This window comes from Rhincodon typus, chromosome 27 (genome assembly GCF_021869965.1).
Source record: "Rhincodon typus isolate 14 chromosome 27, sRhiTyp1.1, whole genome shotgun sequence".
NCBI classification, from domain to species: Eukaryota; Metazoa; Chordata; class Chondrichthyes; order Orectolobiformes; family Rhincodontidae; genus Rhincodon; species Rhincodon typus.
In genome coordinates, this window is record NC_063358.1 from 37772776 (window position 1) to 37792849 (window position 20074).

Consider the following 20074-nt stretch of genomic DNA (forward strand, 5'->3'; position numbering starts at 1 on the left):
GAGTTTTGTCTTTGGCTTAAAAATATCTTTTGTGGACGTATTATAATTTGTGGTTTTATTTTAATGTTTTTTTTCTTATCCTGTCCTATCCTCTGGATGTTGACTATAATACATAAGAGACAGCTGCATGGAACAATTCTTGCTGTGAGATATTTTGAGAAAGACCCTCTAGGTTTTTTGCTGTTTTCACAAGCCAGTTTAACACGTGGCCACATTCATAGAATCCCTACAGTGTGGAAACAGGCCTTTTGGCCCAATAAGTCCACACTGACTTTCATGCATCCCACCCAGACCCATCCCCCTATAACCCACCTAATCTATACATCCCTGAACACTACGGGCAATTTAGCATGGCCAATCCACCTAACCTGCACATCTTTAGTCTCTGGGGTGGAAACCGGAGCAAACCCATGCAGACATGGGGAGAATGTGCAAACTCCACACACAGTTGCTCGAGGGTGGAATCGAACCCGGGTCCCTGGCGCTGTGAGGCAGCAGTGCTAACCACTGTGCCACCCTTTCATTACAGATAGATCAAGAGACATTTAACCAAGTTAAAGGTAGATACATTATTTTTCTTAAATACAGCTGAAAGCAGTCTGCTTATTCATAAGGTTTTCACTTTTAAAGGAAGCTATTCAGCTTGTCCATGTAGAAAGTCCTTGAGATCACTTAATTGCAGCAAGTAACTTCAGTGATTCAATGGCTTTTATTTCATTGCATGGGAGTCTATCCATGTGTCGATCACACCTCATATAAAGCGTTTTCTAATATTTTCAATTTTTACCTTTTTGTTGGTTTAGATCTGTCATGTTGTTTCACTCTTTGGATGTGCCTTTTTTATTTTGAACCATTTAACAATATTGAATATTCCTAAGAATACCTTTTGTCTGCCTTCAAAGCTGAAGAGCTCAAATTTCTCTACTGAGGCCTCAGAGTGGGGCCGGTCCTGCCTCCAGGCCTTGAATGTTTTGGTGAACAGAGCTGGATGCAGTTGAGGTGCTGTCTGACCAGAGCACTGCATTAATTGAGCACTATTTCTTCTTGCTTGTATTGGATCTGCAATTCAGCAATTAATGGGCCTAGTTTGCAGTTCTGCATTGTTTGCCCATTGCTGAAAGCTGTATCTATGAAGGCTCGTGGATCCATTTTGTTTTGTTTCTTCCAATCTGACCACTTTGCTATGCATTCAAGAATCAATGCATCGAGTCAAAGCCTTGTATCTGTTTTTTTTTGCTTTTTTAAAATTTTGTTTTTAATGAGCTGACTTGTCTGTTTTTTTTCTATTTTTGCTTGCATATGGTGCAAATTTGTAATTCTGTGGAAGTGTTGCTGACCCTGACCATTTGAAGGAACAGAATTGCATGTACAACTAAAATGAACAAAGTTGCTGAAATTTCTGGGAGTGGGATTGGTGACTGTGTAGCTTTTATCGCTGATGAGTCAGTTGCCACACGTCAGCTTTCTGGTTATTAGTCAGTGTTTAAACCAGCACTACTCGAAACAACAAACACCATGAAATGTGTCTTCAGAGTTCTTTAAAATATGCTTCCACTGTTAAAGGAATTTGGAAATGCTTCAGTTTTCTTTTGTGAACATGATGAATCTGTCTTTGTTTCTCTGTATACCGTCTTTGGGAGTGGTCGATTTACTGCACTTTGTCAGCCTATTCAGCTGAATGTTAAAATGATGTAATTCAGAGACAGCACTTTGGGATCTCAGCAACACAAGGACAAATACATTACTGTGTTGCCTCATCCAATTCAGTCCTGAAAGCCAGCCAGTATGATTTTGCAGCCTCTTGAACAATGTCTATGCTAGTTTGTGAAGAATTGCTAGTTGGGCAAGATGCTGGAATGCTGTGGCACCTGTAGGATTACTTCAGAAATTAGTGGTACCTTTTAAGGAAAGACAGTTCAACACTTGCTCTTTGATTTCACAAATAAAGTGTAGTTTCGTGTTCTTTTTGCAGTTAGAAAATTCCTTTTTCAAACATAGATCACTCATTTGTAGGCAAATGCAATAACCGGTCTATGCACAAAATTCTGTTTTTTTTTTTTGGAAAACAGAAATTGTGGTGGATGACCACTAGTTCCATTTGGGTGGTTAGTTGCAAACTGATGAAAGTGAAACCTGGGGAAAGTTCCAGTAGGTCCATTTTATCCAATAGTGCAACTGGAATCTTCCAGTAAACTGACCTGTCTTCCCCTCTCCATCCACCAGTCGTGCAATTGCATGAGCTAGGAGTGGAATGAAAACACCAAACAAATGTAGGGATTTGAAACAAAGACTGGTAAATTCCTCCCCAAAGGATTTGTTAAATCTCATAGTTTCCAACAAGAGTCTGAGTCGTGGGGTGGTTTCAGTTAACCTTTACAGCTTAGCTTTGAGTACATCTTCATTTCTCCGGAGCAATAAGGCATGCAAAAAGTTTCTAAGTAGCTTATTTTATACAGCTGAAAGTGCATCCCTTACCACACCCCACCCTAATTTACTATTGGTCAGCAGTGCTGCGTTATCCCATTGTAATTGGATCGCTGGTACAGTTCTTGCTTGCTTCAGCAATTTACTTGCTGTACGCTGTTTAGTTGTTGGTCGGTCCTTAACCTGAAGGAAGTACGCTGAGTTCAGCAATTTCAATGTATTTCCAGTTAAACTAATCATATCACTGAACGGCAAAGAGATGGACAAGTTTGTGGTCCACCCCTGGTTCTCCATGGTTTCATGATGTCACCAGTCTCTGTTATCTTCCTGTAATGATATGGGGCTGCTTTTACTATCTAAGACTAGTTTGAATATTTTCCTGTAATGTGTTTTAGCAAGTTTTTTTTGTATATGAGCAGATCTGTAACTACTTCGGAATCCATATTTATGATTATCTGAAGAATCTTCACTAAGATCTACTCTTGGTATTGTAACAATTAAGTAATTCAAGAGCATTAATTAATTAATTAATGGGAAATATTCTTATCTACGTCTTGTGCGTAAATACGTGCAGCTGCATGTTCTATCTCAGTCCAGTAACCTTGAGTCTACAGAGCAACTATTGTTCTACTTGTGAAGACTGCATTAAGCAAATATTTTCCCAACCCCTGTGACTACTGTCAGCCATGGTCTGGTGCATTAGCTATTGGCAGTCCTAAAAGGATTCCACAGTGACTTGATGCAACATCTTGCAGTATCATCTATGTCAGCTGTATTCCTATACTCTACATTGCTTGAAATTGAGGGAGGAATGTTGTTGGCCGTGATGGCACTTTTTCTGATCACTCAAACTGCTATGGGCTTTCCTTTAGCCAGCTGTACAGGCAGACATGCCTCACCTAAAAGACCGCATCAGTAACTATGCAGCACTCTAGTGGTATTGTACTGATGTGTTGCCACAAATTGTACTCCATTTCTGGCATGTGTCTTGTGTCCACATTCTACTGAAGTGAGAGCACTGAGGTGAAAAGAATGATAAGCTTCTCAGGTCAGAGAAATCTTGTAAAATTATTCTAGTCAGAAAGTCCTCTGATTCCAAACTGAATAGTTTTGGTTGGAATGAGTGAACATCGGCATTGTAACTATGATGTGAGAGTGATAAATGACTGGGTGTGTTACTGCTGAATAATCCTTGGATGTGACTCTAAAAGAATGATTCAACTCTCTAAGACTTGATCATTCCCTCTGGCAGTACCCTGATGGCGCCAGCCCCTTGCTAAGTTAAAAGATAATCAGATGGAGGAGGCGCAACTAAGCATGTTAATTGCAATCCTTTTGTAATAATTAATTGTGGAGTCTGATGCTGAGAACAACTTAGTGTGCCCTAGGTTTGACTGTAAATGCAGAGTGAAAATTTAAAGCCAGGTGCTCACTAATTGACTTGAGATTTGCAAGAAATATTTTGCTCTGTGTTCACCACTTCAGATTTGTATGCCAACCTGGCAATTTTCTGTTCCTGCCTTTTTAAAGAACGGTCGAGTGATTTTCTTTTTTAAAAGAAACAAATTCCCATTTCACAGACATCTGCTTTATAATTAAAAGCAAAAACAGTACTTGGAACAATTCACTTATTGATCAATGATTTGTTATGGTCTGTATTCATTTTTTCCAAGAAATGTTGCTTTGCTTCTAAATGTGGGAGCATTAGTTCTACAACCTTTAGTCTTGCAGTGTTTTGAAAAATCTCATTACTGCGTAGATCTGTAGGGTTTGTTTTGTTTGGGGAGGTGGATTTTTGTGAGTATTACTCACTGGTTTCTAGTTGCCTGTCTTGTGCCTGAGGTATTGGGTGTGCTGCTTTGTGACTCATAGGTTTACATGTTCTGTGCTGCTTTGTTAAATTGATACAAGTCCTGTTGGGCAGCGGGTGCCATTATTGTTACATGGTCAATATATATGTTGTCTTTTTCCAAAAAAAAATGTTGTCCGGCCAGAATTGATTACTTTATTTTTCCTGTCCTTCTGTCGTGCAGGGATTGCCGTGTATCAGAAAACACAGTTTGTTTGATTCGAAAGTTGTTACTTCTGGACCCTCAGCAAAGGCTGACAGCAACCGAAGTGCTAGATTCACTGAGCTCCATCATAGCTACATGGTGAGTTAGCTATGTTGCACGTAATTGTTTTGTTGATCCTACCTCTAAACCAATCATCTCTCAACACAGCTCTGGATTTCTTACCATCCTCTCTGCACACTTCACTCCAAACCCATATTGTCAGAGGAACTGCTTTTTGAGGCCCTGTCCAGCTTGCCTGTATCACTAATTGATTGCACGCTTGTAATCAGGAAGAGATTTGCCACCAAGCTGATCCTTTTAAAGCCTCATGTCTCCTTTTCCCTCATCAAATGCCACTGGGAACCTTTGTCACCTGGAGTTGTAAATTCTGTTGAGTCATTTCATAAAGAATTGACTATTTTAAACTTGTGCAGCTAAATATAACTTCTTACAAATTTTAGGGTGTAGCAAAAGCACAATTAGAAAAGTGAACATTCAGCACATTCTCATGAGAATCACTTTTTTTTTAAAACATTTTTTGATCCAGCACTAATGGCTGCTGGCAAGATGCACTAGTTTTTAGACACGAGGTCATCTGTGTGTGTGTCAACACTCTTGCCTTGAGTCATGAGATTCAAACCCCAGCCAAGGCCCTGAGCATTAAAATTGAGGCTGACGCTTTAGTATGGAGGGAGTACTGCACTGTTGATGTCATTCTTCCACCCGGACAATAAACTGAAGTCGCACCTGCCTGCATGAGTAGATATAAAAACATCCCATGGTATTATGTTAAAGAAAAGCTGAGAGTTGTCCCTGTGTCCTGGTCGACATCACAAAAACAGATTATCTGGTCATTATTGCATTGCTGTTTCTGGGAATTTGCTGTGTGCAAATTAACAGTCGCACTTCAAACTTTATAGCTGAAGTAGTAAGTTATCTTCAGACCTCTAGTACGTCTGTAAAAGTGCTGTACAAATGCAAGTCTTTGTCTCTTGAGCCGAGCCACCTTTTGAAATCTCAATTCCCACTACTTCCCTTCTTGCCATGTTGATTAATTTTCTGGAAGATATCTCATTGCCCTGTGAATCCATTGATACTGACTCATTGAGTGAACCTCCTTGACTTCCAAGAGTAGTTCTCGTCACTTCTTTCTTCCTGCCCCAGCTTCCTAAGTTTACACCTGCTTCCCTGAAGATGTTGGTTGCATCAGGTTTCTACTAATGGAACTGTTGCTTCCAAGTGCTTGCTATTTTATTAAAATGCAAATTGGGACATTGCACTTCACCTAAACAATTGATGAACAACAACAGATTTTTCTAATACAGTGCTTCTATATTCTCTTATAGGCAATCTCTTTCGTCACTTCATGGCCCTTTACAGGTGGTGCCAGATATTGATGACCAAGTCAACAATTCAGAAATCCTACAGGAGGTAAGAACCCTTAGACCGGTGTTGCTGTGTCTGATATATTGTACCTTTTTCAGTTTGCTAACAACAGGATTTAAAATAAGTCACCCTGAATCAAGTTACTCTAGTGTGTTAGGTTTGTTTCTGTAACTAGGAATTGATTCAATTTGGCTTGGAATTATTTGCACATAGCATGAGCCCAACCTTGCAAGTAAGCAATCTTTTGTTATACTGCTTTATGACCCAGGGGGTGTTTTAGCCTGACTTGTAATATATTATTTGTCATTGAATCTGTAAAATTTGCTGCTAATTGCCTTTGACCCCTTTTATGTTTCTGCTGTTAATTTGGCAGTTAGTGCTTGGTTTAAGTTGCAAAGAATCCAGGATTTTGGACATGGACTCGACCAGGGTGTGTGCTTGGATTGATCTGCCCAGTTTACCATGCAGTATGTCCCTGAACTATAGCTCTTGGTACTGAATCACGATCACTTCAGTCAATTGAGCAGGTTGCTGACATCACTTCTCTTTTTGAAGACTGGTACCTTATCCACTGGCAACTCATTAAAGCTACTATTCTTTGTTCTTTTTCATTCCTAGTGAGTGCTGACTACCAAGCGATGAATGTTGTTATTTGACCACGAGGGGCATCGTAGCCAACTGAGTTCTATTCTTTTCTAACAGCTGTACACACTCTGAAAAAAGTAACACTGAGTAATAACCAGGCATAGGTCCGGGTGCTGAGACCAGTGTGAAAACAAGATGGCACAAATTTAATGAAATTGTCGAAAGAAGCAAAAGTGAGATGAGAGAAAGCTTTTTCATGCTGTATGTGGTTAAACTCTGGAATGCACTGGCTGAAAGAATAGTAGAGGCAGGTTCAATTTTTGCATTCGAAGGGGAATTCAACTCTTTATTTAGAAGAGGAACAAAATACATGGTTATAGGCAGCAGGCAGGAGAATCGAATTGCACAAAATACTTATTTTAGAGAGTTGGTGCAAATATGATGGGCTGAGTGCCCTTTGTTTGCACCATGACAATTGTGATACTTCCTGATTTCTCCTCCAATAGCCTAGCGCAAATTCTTTTTTAAAATATTATGGCTGCTTTTCTTTGGAACCCACTCACCAAATGGAAAGAGTATCTGTCTTTGCATTGACTTAGCTCTATTTATTGTTAAACTCTGTGATTACATCACCCCTCAGTCTTCTAAACTCAAGGGAATTCAAGCCATGTTTATATGTTGGACTTGTGTTCAGTTTAATCCTTTTGAAGCTATGATTGTTCCAGTGTACCCTGCATTGTAACTCTTCCATGGCCATGGTTTTTCAGCCCCCTCACTGAACAAAGCTGAGTGCCACAGTGGCCTGATGAAAACCAATAGCTTCCTCACTCTTTTTTTAACTTCCTTGAGTTAGAGGCCAACATTCCATTTCCCTTGGTGCTTGACTGTGTTTGTGCGCTAGGTTTTAGTGATGTGTTGAGATTTACTTAAATACCTGTGCTCGTCCACAGGTCTAGGCTCTTTGCGTTTGTTTATTCTGATTTGTGTTTTAGATTCAAAGTGAATGACCTCTCTCTTGCCTGCAATGAGTCTTGCCTGTCACAGTTTTGTTCATTCCCTTTTGTCTGTCTTTTTACCTTTCCACTGCCTTTTGCACTCTTTGCTGTGCCTCCTAATTTAGTGCCATTTGTAAACTTAGATTTACAACTTGCAGGCTGTTTTCAATCAAACCAGTAATATATAGATTACAAAAAAATTAAAGCCTCCATCCAGATCCCTAGGAGAAAGAGGATAAATTAGTCATCCTTGAAGTATAATTGAATGTTGAGCTGTGAGTAGTTTTGATGGAAATAAAAACAGCAAGTGCTGGAGAACTTCACAGAAGAGTCATCGTACTCCAGATATTAACTTTGTCTCTCTCTATGGATGCTGCCTGACATGCTGTGTTCTCCAGCACTTTTTTGTTATATTTTTGAATTTTGATTCGCATTCAAGATTTATTCCTGGTTCGACATTGATGTTGTGCAGTCATCACTGATCCCAGAGTTAGCAATGTGTTGGAATTGGTGATTATTCATTGTTGAAGGGCTGTGCAAAAATCATTAATTTAATTGGCCTTTTCAGTCATCAGTATTATCAAATTGGGTGCTAGAGACCAGCCGTCAGCCTTGTCCATCTTGATTTTTGTTGCTGTTGCTCAATAACAGTCCTTCAAGTAAGCCGAGGTTTCTATAATGGGAACTTTTTCTACTGCTGATGGACAGTACAATTGATCTAGACTGACGTGTACAATCTTGTGTTTTAGTTATGTACGTTATAATTTGTGCAGGTTCACATGTTGAGATGCAAGAGGTTGAGCTGTGTGTTCTGACCACTCCTTCAGTCGAGCTTGAAGGAACATTGGAAGGCAGTAGACTGATGAATGGAGTGTTGCCAGCAATCAAACATTTTGTTTAAAATTATAATTAAATTTTTCTTCATTTTGTGGTGCCTGAGCTTAAATCCAGCCAAGAATTTCAGTTTAAAGCCTCGCCTCTGGTTGAAAGAGGGCTCTAATGTAAAAGAAATATTGGCAGTCTCTTTTCAAATACAGAACTAGACACTCATTTGCTGTAAATTCATTCTTGTGTTCAAAGACTGCAATCTTCTGTGGGAAAGGGCCACACACCATCAACTTGTTAGGATGGAGGCACATTGGGACAGTGCAGAGTTAAGTACCACAGTTTGCTCTGCATCAAGTGATTAAATACCACAAATGGAAAAAAGCGTACTATTTTCTAGTACTAATTTGCTGTGCTAAACAGAAATTTCACCGAAACCACATGTAAGTTCAAATACTGGCTCTTAACTGCTTCCTGTACAGCACTGTGGCCCTGTTACTGACATGATATATTCAGACTCCACGTTTAATGTGATGTGCTTAAAGTCACTTTTTTAAAATGTTCTTTTTGAGGAATTCATTTCACTGAAATGGAATGGTGTGTCCTTTTACTACATCCAACTAAACTATGAAAGCACATGTCAGTGCACTTCAAAGATTTGGTTCCAAACATAGATTGCACCAAGAGTTTGAATTACTAGGGGTGAAGTATGAGGTGGCAAGCACGTAGCCGTACTCTCTGCAACCGCAGTCTAAAGACTGGACACAGGAACAGGAGTAGACCATTCAGCCCATTGATTCTGCTTTGCCATTTAATACAGTCATTGGCTGATGGAACACTTCAGTGCCTTCTACCCACTCTATCCCCAGAACCCTTTCAGAAAATCTGTAACCTCTATTTTCTTTAAAGACTGAGCTTCCATGTCCCTCTGGAGTGTAGAATTCCAAAGATTCACAACCCTCTGAATTAATATAAATTCTCCTCGTCGCCATCCTTGATGCCAACTCACTTATTTTTAAATTTATGCTCCCTGCTTCCAGACTACCCCCACCAATGTCTAACGCTTTTCAGTGTTTTGTAGGTTTCAATTAGGTTGCCTCTCGGTCTTTGAATCTCTGAAGAGTATGGTTCCTGTTTGTCCAATCTCCTCCTCATTGGATAGTCCCGCTATCTTGGGACCAAATCTGGTGAACGTGACAGTGCCATAGTTTTCCATCCTCTGTATTTACACCACACTACTGTGGGTGTGTGCGCGCGCGCGCGGCAGCGGGGGATGGCCATGAAAAAATGCACTTTTTAAAAACATTTCGCTTTCCTTCTTAGGCAAAAGTCACAGAAGAGTCCTCCCAATATGAATTTGAAAACTACATGCGGCAGCAGCTGATGCTGGCTGAGGGAAACACTATGCATGAGGTGAAGAGTTTTGCACACAAGCGACAGTTCAGCAACATCCCACCAGTGCGACGACTGGGCCACGATGCTCAGCCCATAAATCCCCTCGATGCAGCAATCCTTGCTCAGCGTTACTTGCGGAAATGACAGCTGGACACAGCATCTGAAGCTCCACAAGCCAAGTTCACAGCACAGTAATACTCATCATGCCACGTAGTACCAATCCTGAGCAATACAGTATTCTGTGACCAATATGTAGCATTGGATGGAATCTCTTCGAAAGGATAACTGTTATTTTAAGAGATGACTGAAGATGGCTTTTTTTATATATCAATATAAAGAAAGGACAGTATTGCAACATCGTCTGGGGCGGTAGTAGATGTTTAGTTTTTACTTTATATAATCTACCTCTTTCTTCATTTAACCAAGACATTCTCAGAACTATAGACTGAGCTAAGTTTTTCGTCCTATGTTGTGATTCTGAAAAGAACTTGTACTGCAAGAGATTTTGAGAGCATTAAGAATTGGGTGTGTTCATTCGCTGTGGAGTCCCTTTTGCCTGCATTACCCGCTGAATAATAGAGTAAAATGTAGCTTGTTGGGGTTTTTCTTCCCCCTTTTGTGAAACAGATTTTCGAGAAGAATTCAGTGTGGTACAAAATGCCCAACAAAGGAAAATGTGAAGGAAAGAAAAATCAGTTGATTCGCAGATATGTTGTTTTTACTGCGCTTAACAGCAAAGATCATGTTAGTTGGCTTGTCCCATGTTTTTCTAGTCACTTTTATTTTGGGAATTTGAAAGCTGTCAGCTTGGAGGTTGAATTTTTTAAAAAAAAATTTCATGACATACTTCAGCAGTTGTTTGTGATCCAGAGCCACTGGAATTTGTCAAGTTCATTGAGCTGCAGAAACTGTTAGAACACTAAAGAACAGTTGGGTGTGTCATTTCTTTTATTTTACAAGCTCAGGGAGAACATTCAGCATTGCCGCTAGGATTTCACGAAAGCATTGAGCGTGAGAGATTCCCACACAACCACACGTGGTGCTTTAGCACCCAGTAGTGGTTTTGCCCTTTCATACATCTCTTGAGTGGATATAGTCTTCGAACTTCTAAAAGGCTGGTGGTAGGAGGTCTCTGTGGTGGGAGTGATTTTGAGATGAATTGGCTGTCTCATAGTCGAATGGATGGACAGAAGTGTAGTTTGGTTTAATATCAGTAGACCTGGTGACAACTTGACATTGTTGCAATTCTGATTATTCGTTGAGTCCCTTCAGTTTTGGTTTCACTGCACTAAGTGCACGGGGTTTGTAACTGTAAAATGTTCATCACCTGCAAAAGTGGCCAACTGGACAATGATGAGGCAAGTCTTTATTTTACTGTGACTTTTGCACAGATTTTGTGTTGCTGCATGGACCATTTTGTCTCATGTCTGCCTCTTTCCCCTTGCCTGTTTTCTGGTGGTGTGCACTCTTCTCTAGGTAGTGATGGACCTTTTTGATTTACTGTTTTAAGTGGCCATCACATTAAACAATGGTCATGCTCAGCCCATCCTCTATCTTACCACGTATTGGGGAATGATTCGTCTGGCTCAGGTATAAAGCTTGTACCTTTTGGGGATCCATCAATGCATCAGGCTTGCGCAATCTGATCTTTTCAGATCTGTTTTAGCTTGCTGTCAGTTCCAGAAGAGTCACCAGCGAAGAACATACTCATATTAAAAGGGTCTGTGTAATAGATAATCTTACTCCAGCCCCACAAAGATTGAGGGTCAGATGCGTTCCTCCTGATTGACAGTCCATACTCCTCGTTTTGGTGATCTGTTTTCAAGGCTGGGTCTTGGGAGTATCATTTAACCTCAGCACAAATTACTTATGCCAGCCAAATGTTGCCTAAGTGACTTGGAATGATGTTGGGTTGATTTTTTTTTTTTTTGTTTTTGTTTTTTGTCCCCCATTTTAATGATGGGAGGATATGTACAATGATTCCAGGGTGGTCTGCAGTAACATGGAGCTTGGTGTACGTTTTTTTTTGTGTGTGGTGAAACTCAAAGAAGTTGAAAGCCCTCGATGTTGAGAATTTCAGTTAGTATTGAAACCAGTGATAAATGCCTGTCTTGCCCAAGTTGAACCTGTGAAAATATATAAGGACTTGAGTAGATTCAAGTCAGTTTGTTTCACATGTAACATTTGAGGGAAGGTTTGGTCCCTTGTGTGATTGGTGGTTATACAAAGAAACCTCTGCCGTTCAGGGATGATCACGAGTGATCTCTGGTCAGTGCGAACTTGTAGATTGTTTTTGTTGGGAGGGGAGAGAAATGCTGTGATGCTGTCAAAAGTTATTTATTAAATACTGTGTGTTCCTCATAAAGCTTTATACTGTGTGATTGGGTGAACAAATTGAATGCTTGGGGTGGGGTGAAGTTTTTGGTTTTACATTGACTGATTTATAACATTCTGCAGATCTTTGAGTCCTTGTGGAAGTGGCTTTTCTGGTGCTAGTGTGTATATTGTTGGGACAATCTGCAATGCCTGTCCATTATCATGCAACAGAAACATGCATACAGAGTTGAAGTCCTGAAACCCTGTACTGCAAATGCTTGCTTGTATTAATGAGACAGTTTTCATGAAGTCTCACCCGTCCATTCAGTGCTTCACTAAAATGAGTTCCAAGAGCTCCTGATTCCACCATTGGGGGACAACTTGGATAAGTGAGTGTGTCCCATTTTTGAGTATGGTATTTTAATCAGTTTAAGTGGAATACAGTAGCAGTTTGTGATAAGACTCCAATATGAATGCAATAAAGCATAGAAGGTCTTAAAAAATGTATAAGTAAATAATTTTTTGAATGGCCTTTAAAGGCCAAGGTAGCTCTAAATGGTGCGACAGGAGGGTTGTTGAAGAAACGGTGCCAATTTCACTGACCAGCTTGAGTTGGATCTGAAGATATTGTGATGCTGGTAGAGTGGTGTTTGAGTTGAGGTCTCAATCCATGAACTTTGCACTCGTTCATCCTTAATGTATTCTAGTTGGAAGCTTGCATTTTGGAATCGGAGGCTGTAACTGTCTCTTAACTACAGTGCTCAGGATCCATGAAAATTAGTTTTCTGGGCCCTCATCAGTACTCTGGAATTCAGCTTCGTGTAGTAGGTGTTATTAATGGTGAGGTAACTATGATTTTGCCACTGAGGGCACATCAGAGCTGTAAAGGATGAAGGGTTTCACCAAAGACCCTGCTGTGTTACTATTGGGTCTTGGCTCGTGGTTATCCAAAAATAACTGCTTCGAGGAGTGCAGAGCCCAATGGAGAGATCAGCAGAGGCGTAGCCCCATCACTTGTGGCATCGTAGACTGTTTCTTCAACTCCTCATTCACTGAGTTCTCTGAGCCTTACTCCAGTCTGGCTGCTCCAGTTACCTTTTACTTTTGTAATACAATAACTTGTATATAATTTCTGATAACCTTAATTCAGTGAAAAGGCAAAGTATTACAATTCCTCACAATTAGGAGCTGTGGCTTTTTACTTTATCCTGGGAAATCTTTTTATTGAGCAATTATTTTGTTGCCCTTGAATTATGTCTTCATGGTAAAAGTGATTATCTAATCAGACTGGAATAATGCAGCAGCCCATGCATGTTGATGATTTGTGTGCTTTGAGCTGCCTCTGGGTGTACCAATTGAAGTACGTCGTATAAGATGTCAGTAGAAAGGAATTGTGATCATTGTATACAAATTTGTATAAATAAAGATGACATATTTTTGTACTTCATTTAAAATCTACTTGCATGTCAGCAATAAATTTCATACTGTAGAGATGTTCATTTTGACTTGTGGTTGAATGGGTTCATATCAAGTTACCTGCTATTAGTCTCAAATGGAATGATGCATAGTTGATCTCAATTACAAAGACCATGGTGTTCAGGGATGCGGCTCCTTTTGAATGAGGCAATTGTCATTTCAGGTCATGAGTTGCCTCAGCCATACTCCCAAGCCAGATGTAGCCCAGATACAGCCTAAAATTTCCTCTGTATAGTTTCCTTTGATCATGGGACTGTATTATACAACTATTCTAATGTCATTCAGGCTGTAAGATGCCTACAGTAGAAATGGTCTTATTTGTTGCATTGCTACAGCATGGCTGAATTTTTAGTGCTTGAGCTAGTGACCAGGTTTATTCAACTTAGGCTGTGTATTCTCTTTTGAAGTGGGAAAACTAGCATTCCTTAGAATTATTATCCCTGGTCATTTATGTCACTGCTATTTGAGGCCTTGGTGTGTGTAAATTTTATGCTGCCTTTCCAACAAAGTGAATAAATATTTATTAGTACTTAGAATATTTTTAAGAATATTCTAGTGAGTATTTTCCCGTCCCTTTCTAATGAACTTACCAACCTCAATTGGCAATATCTCCCCTTCTCCCAGGTAATTTTATCACCCCTGCTGTATTCCTTTTTGGTTTGTTTTCTCTAAAAATCACCCCATATTGTTTGGAGATCAGTCACTGAACAGCATCTGGGATGTCTTTAAGTTTGTGAAAGAAACGAATATTTATTCTTTCATGTGACATAGGTGTCACTGATGAGACTAGTTATTGTCCTCCCCTAATTGTCCCAACACTGAGTTGATTGCTCAGCCATTTCAGCAAGTAGCTAAGAGTCAACCACATTGCCTTGGATTAGAGTCACATTTAGGCCAGGATGGCAGATTTCCTTCTCTAACGGACATTTGTGAACCAGGTGGGGTTTTACAAAAATTGGTAATTAATAATTAAGTTGTCAGTTTTCTATTTGACTGACTTAATGAAATTTAAATTTCACCACTTGTACAGGTGGGAATTGACCCCACATTCCTCCAACACTTGTGCAATTCTTAGTTGAGAAATAGAGCGTAGCAGTGTAACACTAATGTTCTATCAGCCAATTAGCTAAGAGCAGGGAATCAATCCAAGCCTTTCCTAGTCTGTTCCACTCCTGACTTCCTACAGATTTATTTTTCAAAAGGGCCAGAACATATCTTGTTCAGAGTCCATTCATATACACAAAAGTAATAATACTTTTGATGTCTCAATGGTGTTCTCTGCTATACTGTTCAAAATCTGCGTCTCTAATTTCTCTCAAGGTTAGGAGTTTTTAAAGTTATAGGTTGTCCTATGCAAAACATGAATGCTGTGTTATCAGAACATGTTGAGTTGTTCACACAAGGCTGATAATATCTGCATTCCCTACAGCGATTGCCTTTCTGTACACTTCACATTATTAGTCTGCTTCATGTTGCTGTGCTGCGTTCTCTTGTTGAGATGGTCCACTATAGTACTCCATTTTTGCTGTGAAATAGAAGGCTGTGTCGAAGACCCACTTAAGACAACCGAGTGCAAAATCTATTCTGTTGCTGCGGTACAAAAATGAAGATGTTGCACGTAAATCCTTGGAGACCCAAAGTTGAAGCCATGCCTACGTTTTCAAGTCACTTGGGATACTATTTTTTTTGAGAGCAGACCAACAGTACCTCCCAATGTCTTAGTGCCCTTAAATGTTTGTTGCTGTAATGCTTCCATTAATTTTAAGTTTAGTTATTGTTTATTTTCATTGCACTAACTTTAACTTCATTCTCAGTGCCTCTGCAATTACTACATGTGACTGCAAAGGCAGCTTTGGATGTAGCTACAGGCACAGATCGCCCTCTGGGGACGATGTGCTATTATGACATGATGTGCACCATATACTGTAACAATGAAGGCATAAACTGATTTTTTAAAAAAAAACCGAAAGAACTGTGGATGCTATAAATCAGGAACAAAAACAAAGTTCCTGGAAAAGCTCAGCAGGTCTGGCAACATCTGTGAAGAAAAAAGAAATCGGAGTTAACGTTTCAGGTCTGGTGACCCTTCCTCAGAACTGGATTTGAGGAACCAGTTCTGAGGAAGGGTCACCGGACCTGAAACATTAACTCTGATTTCTTTTTCTTCACAGATGCTGCCAGACCTGCTGAGCTGTTCGAGCAGCATCTGTTTTCATTCAAGCCATAAACTGGTAGCAAGTTCAACAATTAGTCATGAAAGTAGTGCAGATATTTTCATCATTCCTTTTCAATTAACTTATCAGCTCTATTTAGCAGTAAATCTCTCACCCAGATAAGTTCACTGCCCCTGCTGAGTTGTATTCATTTTTGGTTCATGTGTTGCTCTCTCAAATGGCCAGCCCTGCATTGTGTTGAGATTAGTGTTTATGCTTGATGAAGGCGAGTGAGAGAAAACACTTGGAGAAGAAAGTTGCTATGGTTCATTTTAGAATGGACTACCAAGCATAGCTCCTTCCAGAACGTTAACCATGACTATTGATTTAACTGAGCAGGCTCATGGGGCTTTAATATCTAACCTGTTCCCAGTCCTTATGTTCTTGAGGGCTAAATGCAAGATTGAACTGTGTCTAAAATGTAAACCATACCATTCTTTAAAGTTTATTCTTGGATCTTTAGATGTGGTGTCATTCAGCCATCTCCTGATAATCTTTTGAGGATTTTGTTCTTGAGGATTGGGTTTGCCTGATGCTTGTGTAGGAATAGTCCTCCTCACTGCTACACCCTGTCAAGACTCCAACACTGTCAGTAGAACTTTGAATTTAAAAAGCCACCATTTGCCCTAGAGGACTGCTGTGAGAGAGAGAGGAAGGGGGAAGACCGCTCAGGCAAGGGGTGAAGTTGAGGAGACGGGAACCTCCCGCCAATGTGGAAAAAGAACCCTCACCTGTTGGCATCACACTGCATTACAAACCCCTGACCCTCAGTGAAATGCTGTCAATCATAGCAGCAGGTGGCCATTCAGCTCATTGTATCTGTGTTGTCTGAGCATTTTAACTTGGTGTCAATTTCCTGCCTTTTCTCTGCAACACTGCACTTTCTTTCTAAATAATTACTGCCTCAATTGAACCTGCTCCATCACACTTTTTCAGGTAGTACATTTCAGGTCCTAAACACTCACTGAAAATAGGTTCTCAATTTCTCTAGCCACTCTGTAAAGACCCTTGATGATTATGAAAACATCTCTTAAATCTCCTTGGGTTTCTCTTCACCAAACAAAACAGTTCCACCCTCCAATCTTTCCTGATAGCTGAAATATCTCATCCCTAGAACCATTTTTGTAAACCTGTTCTGAATTCTTTCCCCAGTGCGTTTCCATCCTTCCTATCTGCAGGTGGCACAGTGGTTAGCACTGCTGCCTCAGTGCCAGGTTTCAGTTCCACCCTCTGGCACCTCTGTGTGGAGATTGCATGTTCTCTGTGTCTGCGTGGGTTTCCTCGCACTGTTCAAAGGTCTGCGATTTAGGCAGATTATACTTGTAACCCTGCATTTACCATGGCTAGAGTAGGGGGATGTTCTTTAGAGGGTCACTGGACTTAATGGGCCAAATGGCACATTGTGGGGATTCTCTGATTGTGGTGTGGAGCCTAGAACAGTACTCTGATTAGACCTCAGCCAGTGTTTTGTATATGTTTTTAGTAACTTCCTTGCACTTGCTTTTGTTCCTAGGGCAATAGACTTCTTCACCTCCGTGTGGGTTCCCTATACTCACTTTTCACCATCATTCATGGCACTGCTTTGTGTCTCCCCTGCTGATGGAGAGGTTGTAGGGCATTGCCATAACTTGTTACAACACCTACCCTATGAGGAGGGGCCTACCTACCTTCTCTTCATTTGTATTATAAAGTAGAGGATCATCTGCATCAAGCTCATCTACAACTTGTTTTGGACCAGATTGTGCGTTAGATTTTTATCTATGACCTCAAGAGTTTAATCACCCTATATCAGGATGGACAAGAGTTGGACAACAGCAACATGTGTGATGAATTGTTCTCTGTTTGAGTGTATGGTGTGCCTATATGATAAGATATTAAGGAACTGGCCCATCTTTGAGCAATAATTTGAGAGTCCTGTTTGCAACAACTCAGGAAGCCTGACGGGAAAGGAAATCTTTTTTGTTGAACACAAAAATAGAGGTTTTTGTTTTAAACTACTAACTATAACCAGTAATTTTCTATGTACCCAATTAGAAGCGTACATGCAAAGCTCACTATGGCTGATGCAAACCATCAAAGGTGAGGGAGAGCAGGAAGGGGCTAGATCAAAATGGAGTTGGAGGGGGAGATAAACCTCTCTGTTCCCCTACTCTCTGCACCTCTCACTAAAAGCATCTAGAGTATTGCTAGAGACCCAGACACAAAGGTAGTGACAGAAAAGGGGCAGAGAGCTGCTATTACCCTCTTCTACCTGCTGCCTGGACCTCTTTAAAGCCAGCCAGGCGCAGACCTTAGAAGAGGTTCTCTGATCTGCCCAAACCCCTCCACAACAGATGCCCAAAGATCAGGAGAGGGTGGGGCTGAGTTGCAACAAAAAGTACAGCAAAAGATTTTATTAAGTAACTGAAAAGGCTGTACAGTCACTCACTACCACTATAAATGTGCTCCATGGACTTAACAGCACTGCAAAATAGACAGTTGTGTTCAGGCTTGGATGTCCCTGGAGAAGGAGCACATGGTGTCCATCAACACTCTCACTGTCTTTAGGCAGAGGTGGGCATCCTGAGGTGTGGAGTGCTATATTTCCCCTCCAACTCTATTATGACTCAATCCCTATCCTCTCCTTCACCTTTTAGTTCATGTAAGCATTGCCCCTAGGAGCTCTGCTTATTACTGGTTCTTTGGTCACAAGGATGTCTTTTCTAATTGTGGCAAATTAATAAAATTATTGTACACTTGGTGTTTTTACTGTGCCTCACACCTACACATGCTCATGGGTGCTGGGGAAAAGAACCCCCATAAGTTTAAAAGCTCCTGTAGAATATTTTTTTTTAAATGTAAAACAGTTGGATTGGGAGTTTGTGAGCAGACACAGTCTGTGGTTATAAGGGACTGCTGTGTGTAACACCATCTATCCCAGGTCCCTGATGGAAATAGGAAGAATTCTGGTGTAGGGAGCCCTTCACTGAGGATTGCCACCTCCCCCCGCTTACAACTAACTGCACCGAGTAGTGTCTGGCAGTCGACACAGGAGTTGAGGTGGATGGTGTGTAGCAGTAACCTGTACAAAAGGCACCTCTGTCCATGGTGACTACCAGGTTTCTGACCAGCACTTGGTCCCTAAGGTACCAGTCTAGGTAGGCCAAGGCTTTGGCCTTCAGCTACTGTCAATTCATTGACCAGGATTCCTCAGCTGGGTAGACCACACAACGCGCCCGCCCCCCCCACACGCCCCCGAAAAAGGATAGTGTTCCAGCTGAACCCCCCCGCCCCACCATAACACCTCCGGCAAAGAATTTACCTGCCACAGACTGACCAGGAATCTGGAACATTTGGCCCAGTTGATCATGGCACAATACGCTGCTGAGTACACTCCTTGGCACCCGTGCATCCTCCCCCAGGTCAGTGACCATGAGGAGCCTGTCGGTGTAAGGTGAAGGAGCTACACATGCCCAGCCCCCCTGCAGAACCAGTCCTAACAACCTCCTTCGCAAGAGGCACAGGAAAGGCTCCACACATGGGGTAAACAGCTGGCTGGACAAGGGGGCAGCCCTGACGTACTCCTCTTCCCAAAGTGAAGGGGTGCCATTAGGGACTTTAACCAGACACTCCGTGGCACTGAACTACAGTCAGATCCATGTGACGAAGTGCGTCCTGAACCGGAATGCTGTCCCAGTTCTGAGCAGATACTTATTATCAACCCTGTTGAATGCCTTCTCCTGTTTGAGGGGTAGGAAGGTGCTCAACAGACCAGTCCTCTGGGAAAAATGGATCAGATCCCAGACAAAATGGACGTTAGCGTGGATCCTCTGGCCTGGGATCGTGTGTGACTGGTCAGGGTGGATCATTTGGGTCAGCACCGATCCCAAGCAAGATGACAACAACTTGGCAAAGATTTTGTAATCTGTGCTGAGGATTAAGCAAAAAAAAATGCCTCTCCTTGTGTGGTAGGATGATGATTGCCCTGCACCAAGAAAGGGGCAGCTCTCTAACAGCAAAATATTCCTGCAGGACCCACGCGTAGTCGCTCCTCAGGACATCTCGAAGTGCCCTGAATAGCTTCGTGGTCAGCCTGTCCACCCCTGGGGACTTACCCCTCGAGAGTTGGGTGAGGGCCCCTGTCAGTTCCTCTAAAGCATGGGGTGGGAAATTGTTCATCCCTATCCGGTGCAAAGCAAAACAAAGGGAGGTTCTGCTATATGTTTTTTTTTTCTTTATATCCAGAGTCGTCTTACATGTAATTGAACAATTTTTTCTCCATCACCAAATCACCATGGCATTTTTATTTTATTCTTAATCTATTAATTGGCACTAGTAAATCATTGGTGTAGCCAATTACATGCAAAGCCCATTATGGGCACTGTTAACCATCAAAAGGTGAGGGGGAGGTAGGGAGAGCAGGAAG

At 41.2% G+C, this 20074-nt stretch overlaps 1 protein-coding gene across 1 annotated transcript in view; it reads left to right on the forward strand.

The window, feature by feature from the left end:
• The window catches only part of stk40 (serine/threonine kinase 40), a 29473-nt gene extending 15994 nt beyond the window's left edge, over positions 1-13479 (forward strand). Inside the window, exons 4-6 of the mRNA XM_048612958.1 lie at positions 4458-4577; positions 5825-5909; positions 9593-13479. Of these exons, the coding sequence (XP_048468915.1) occupies positions 4458-4577; positions 5825-5909; positions 9593-9808 (421 nt within the window). The 3' untranslated portion in view covers positions 9809-13479. The remainder of the gene's footprint in view (positions 1-4457; positions 4578-5824; positions 5910-9592) is intronic.
• Positions 13480-20074: the final 6595 nt, after the last annotated feature.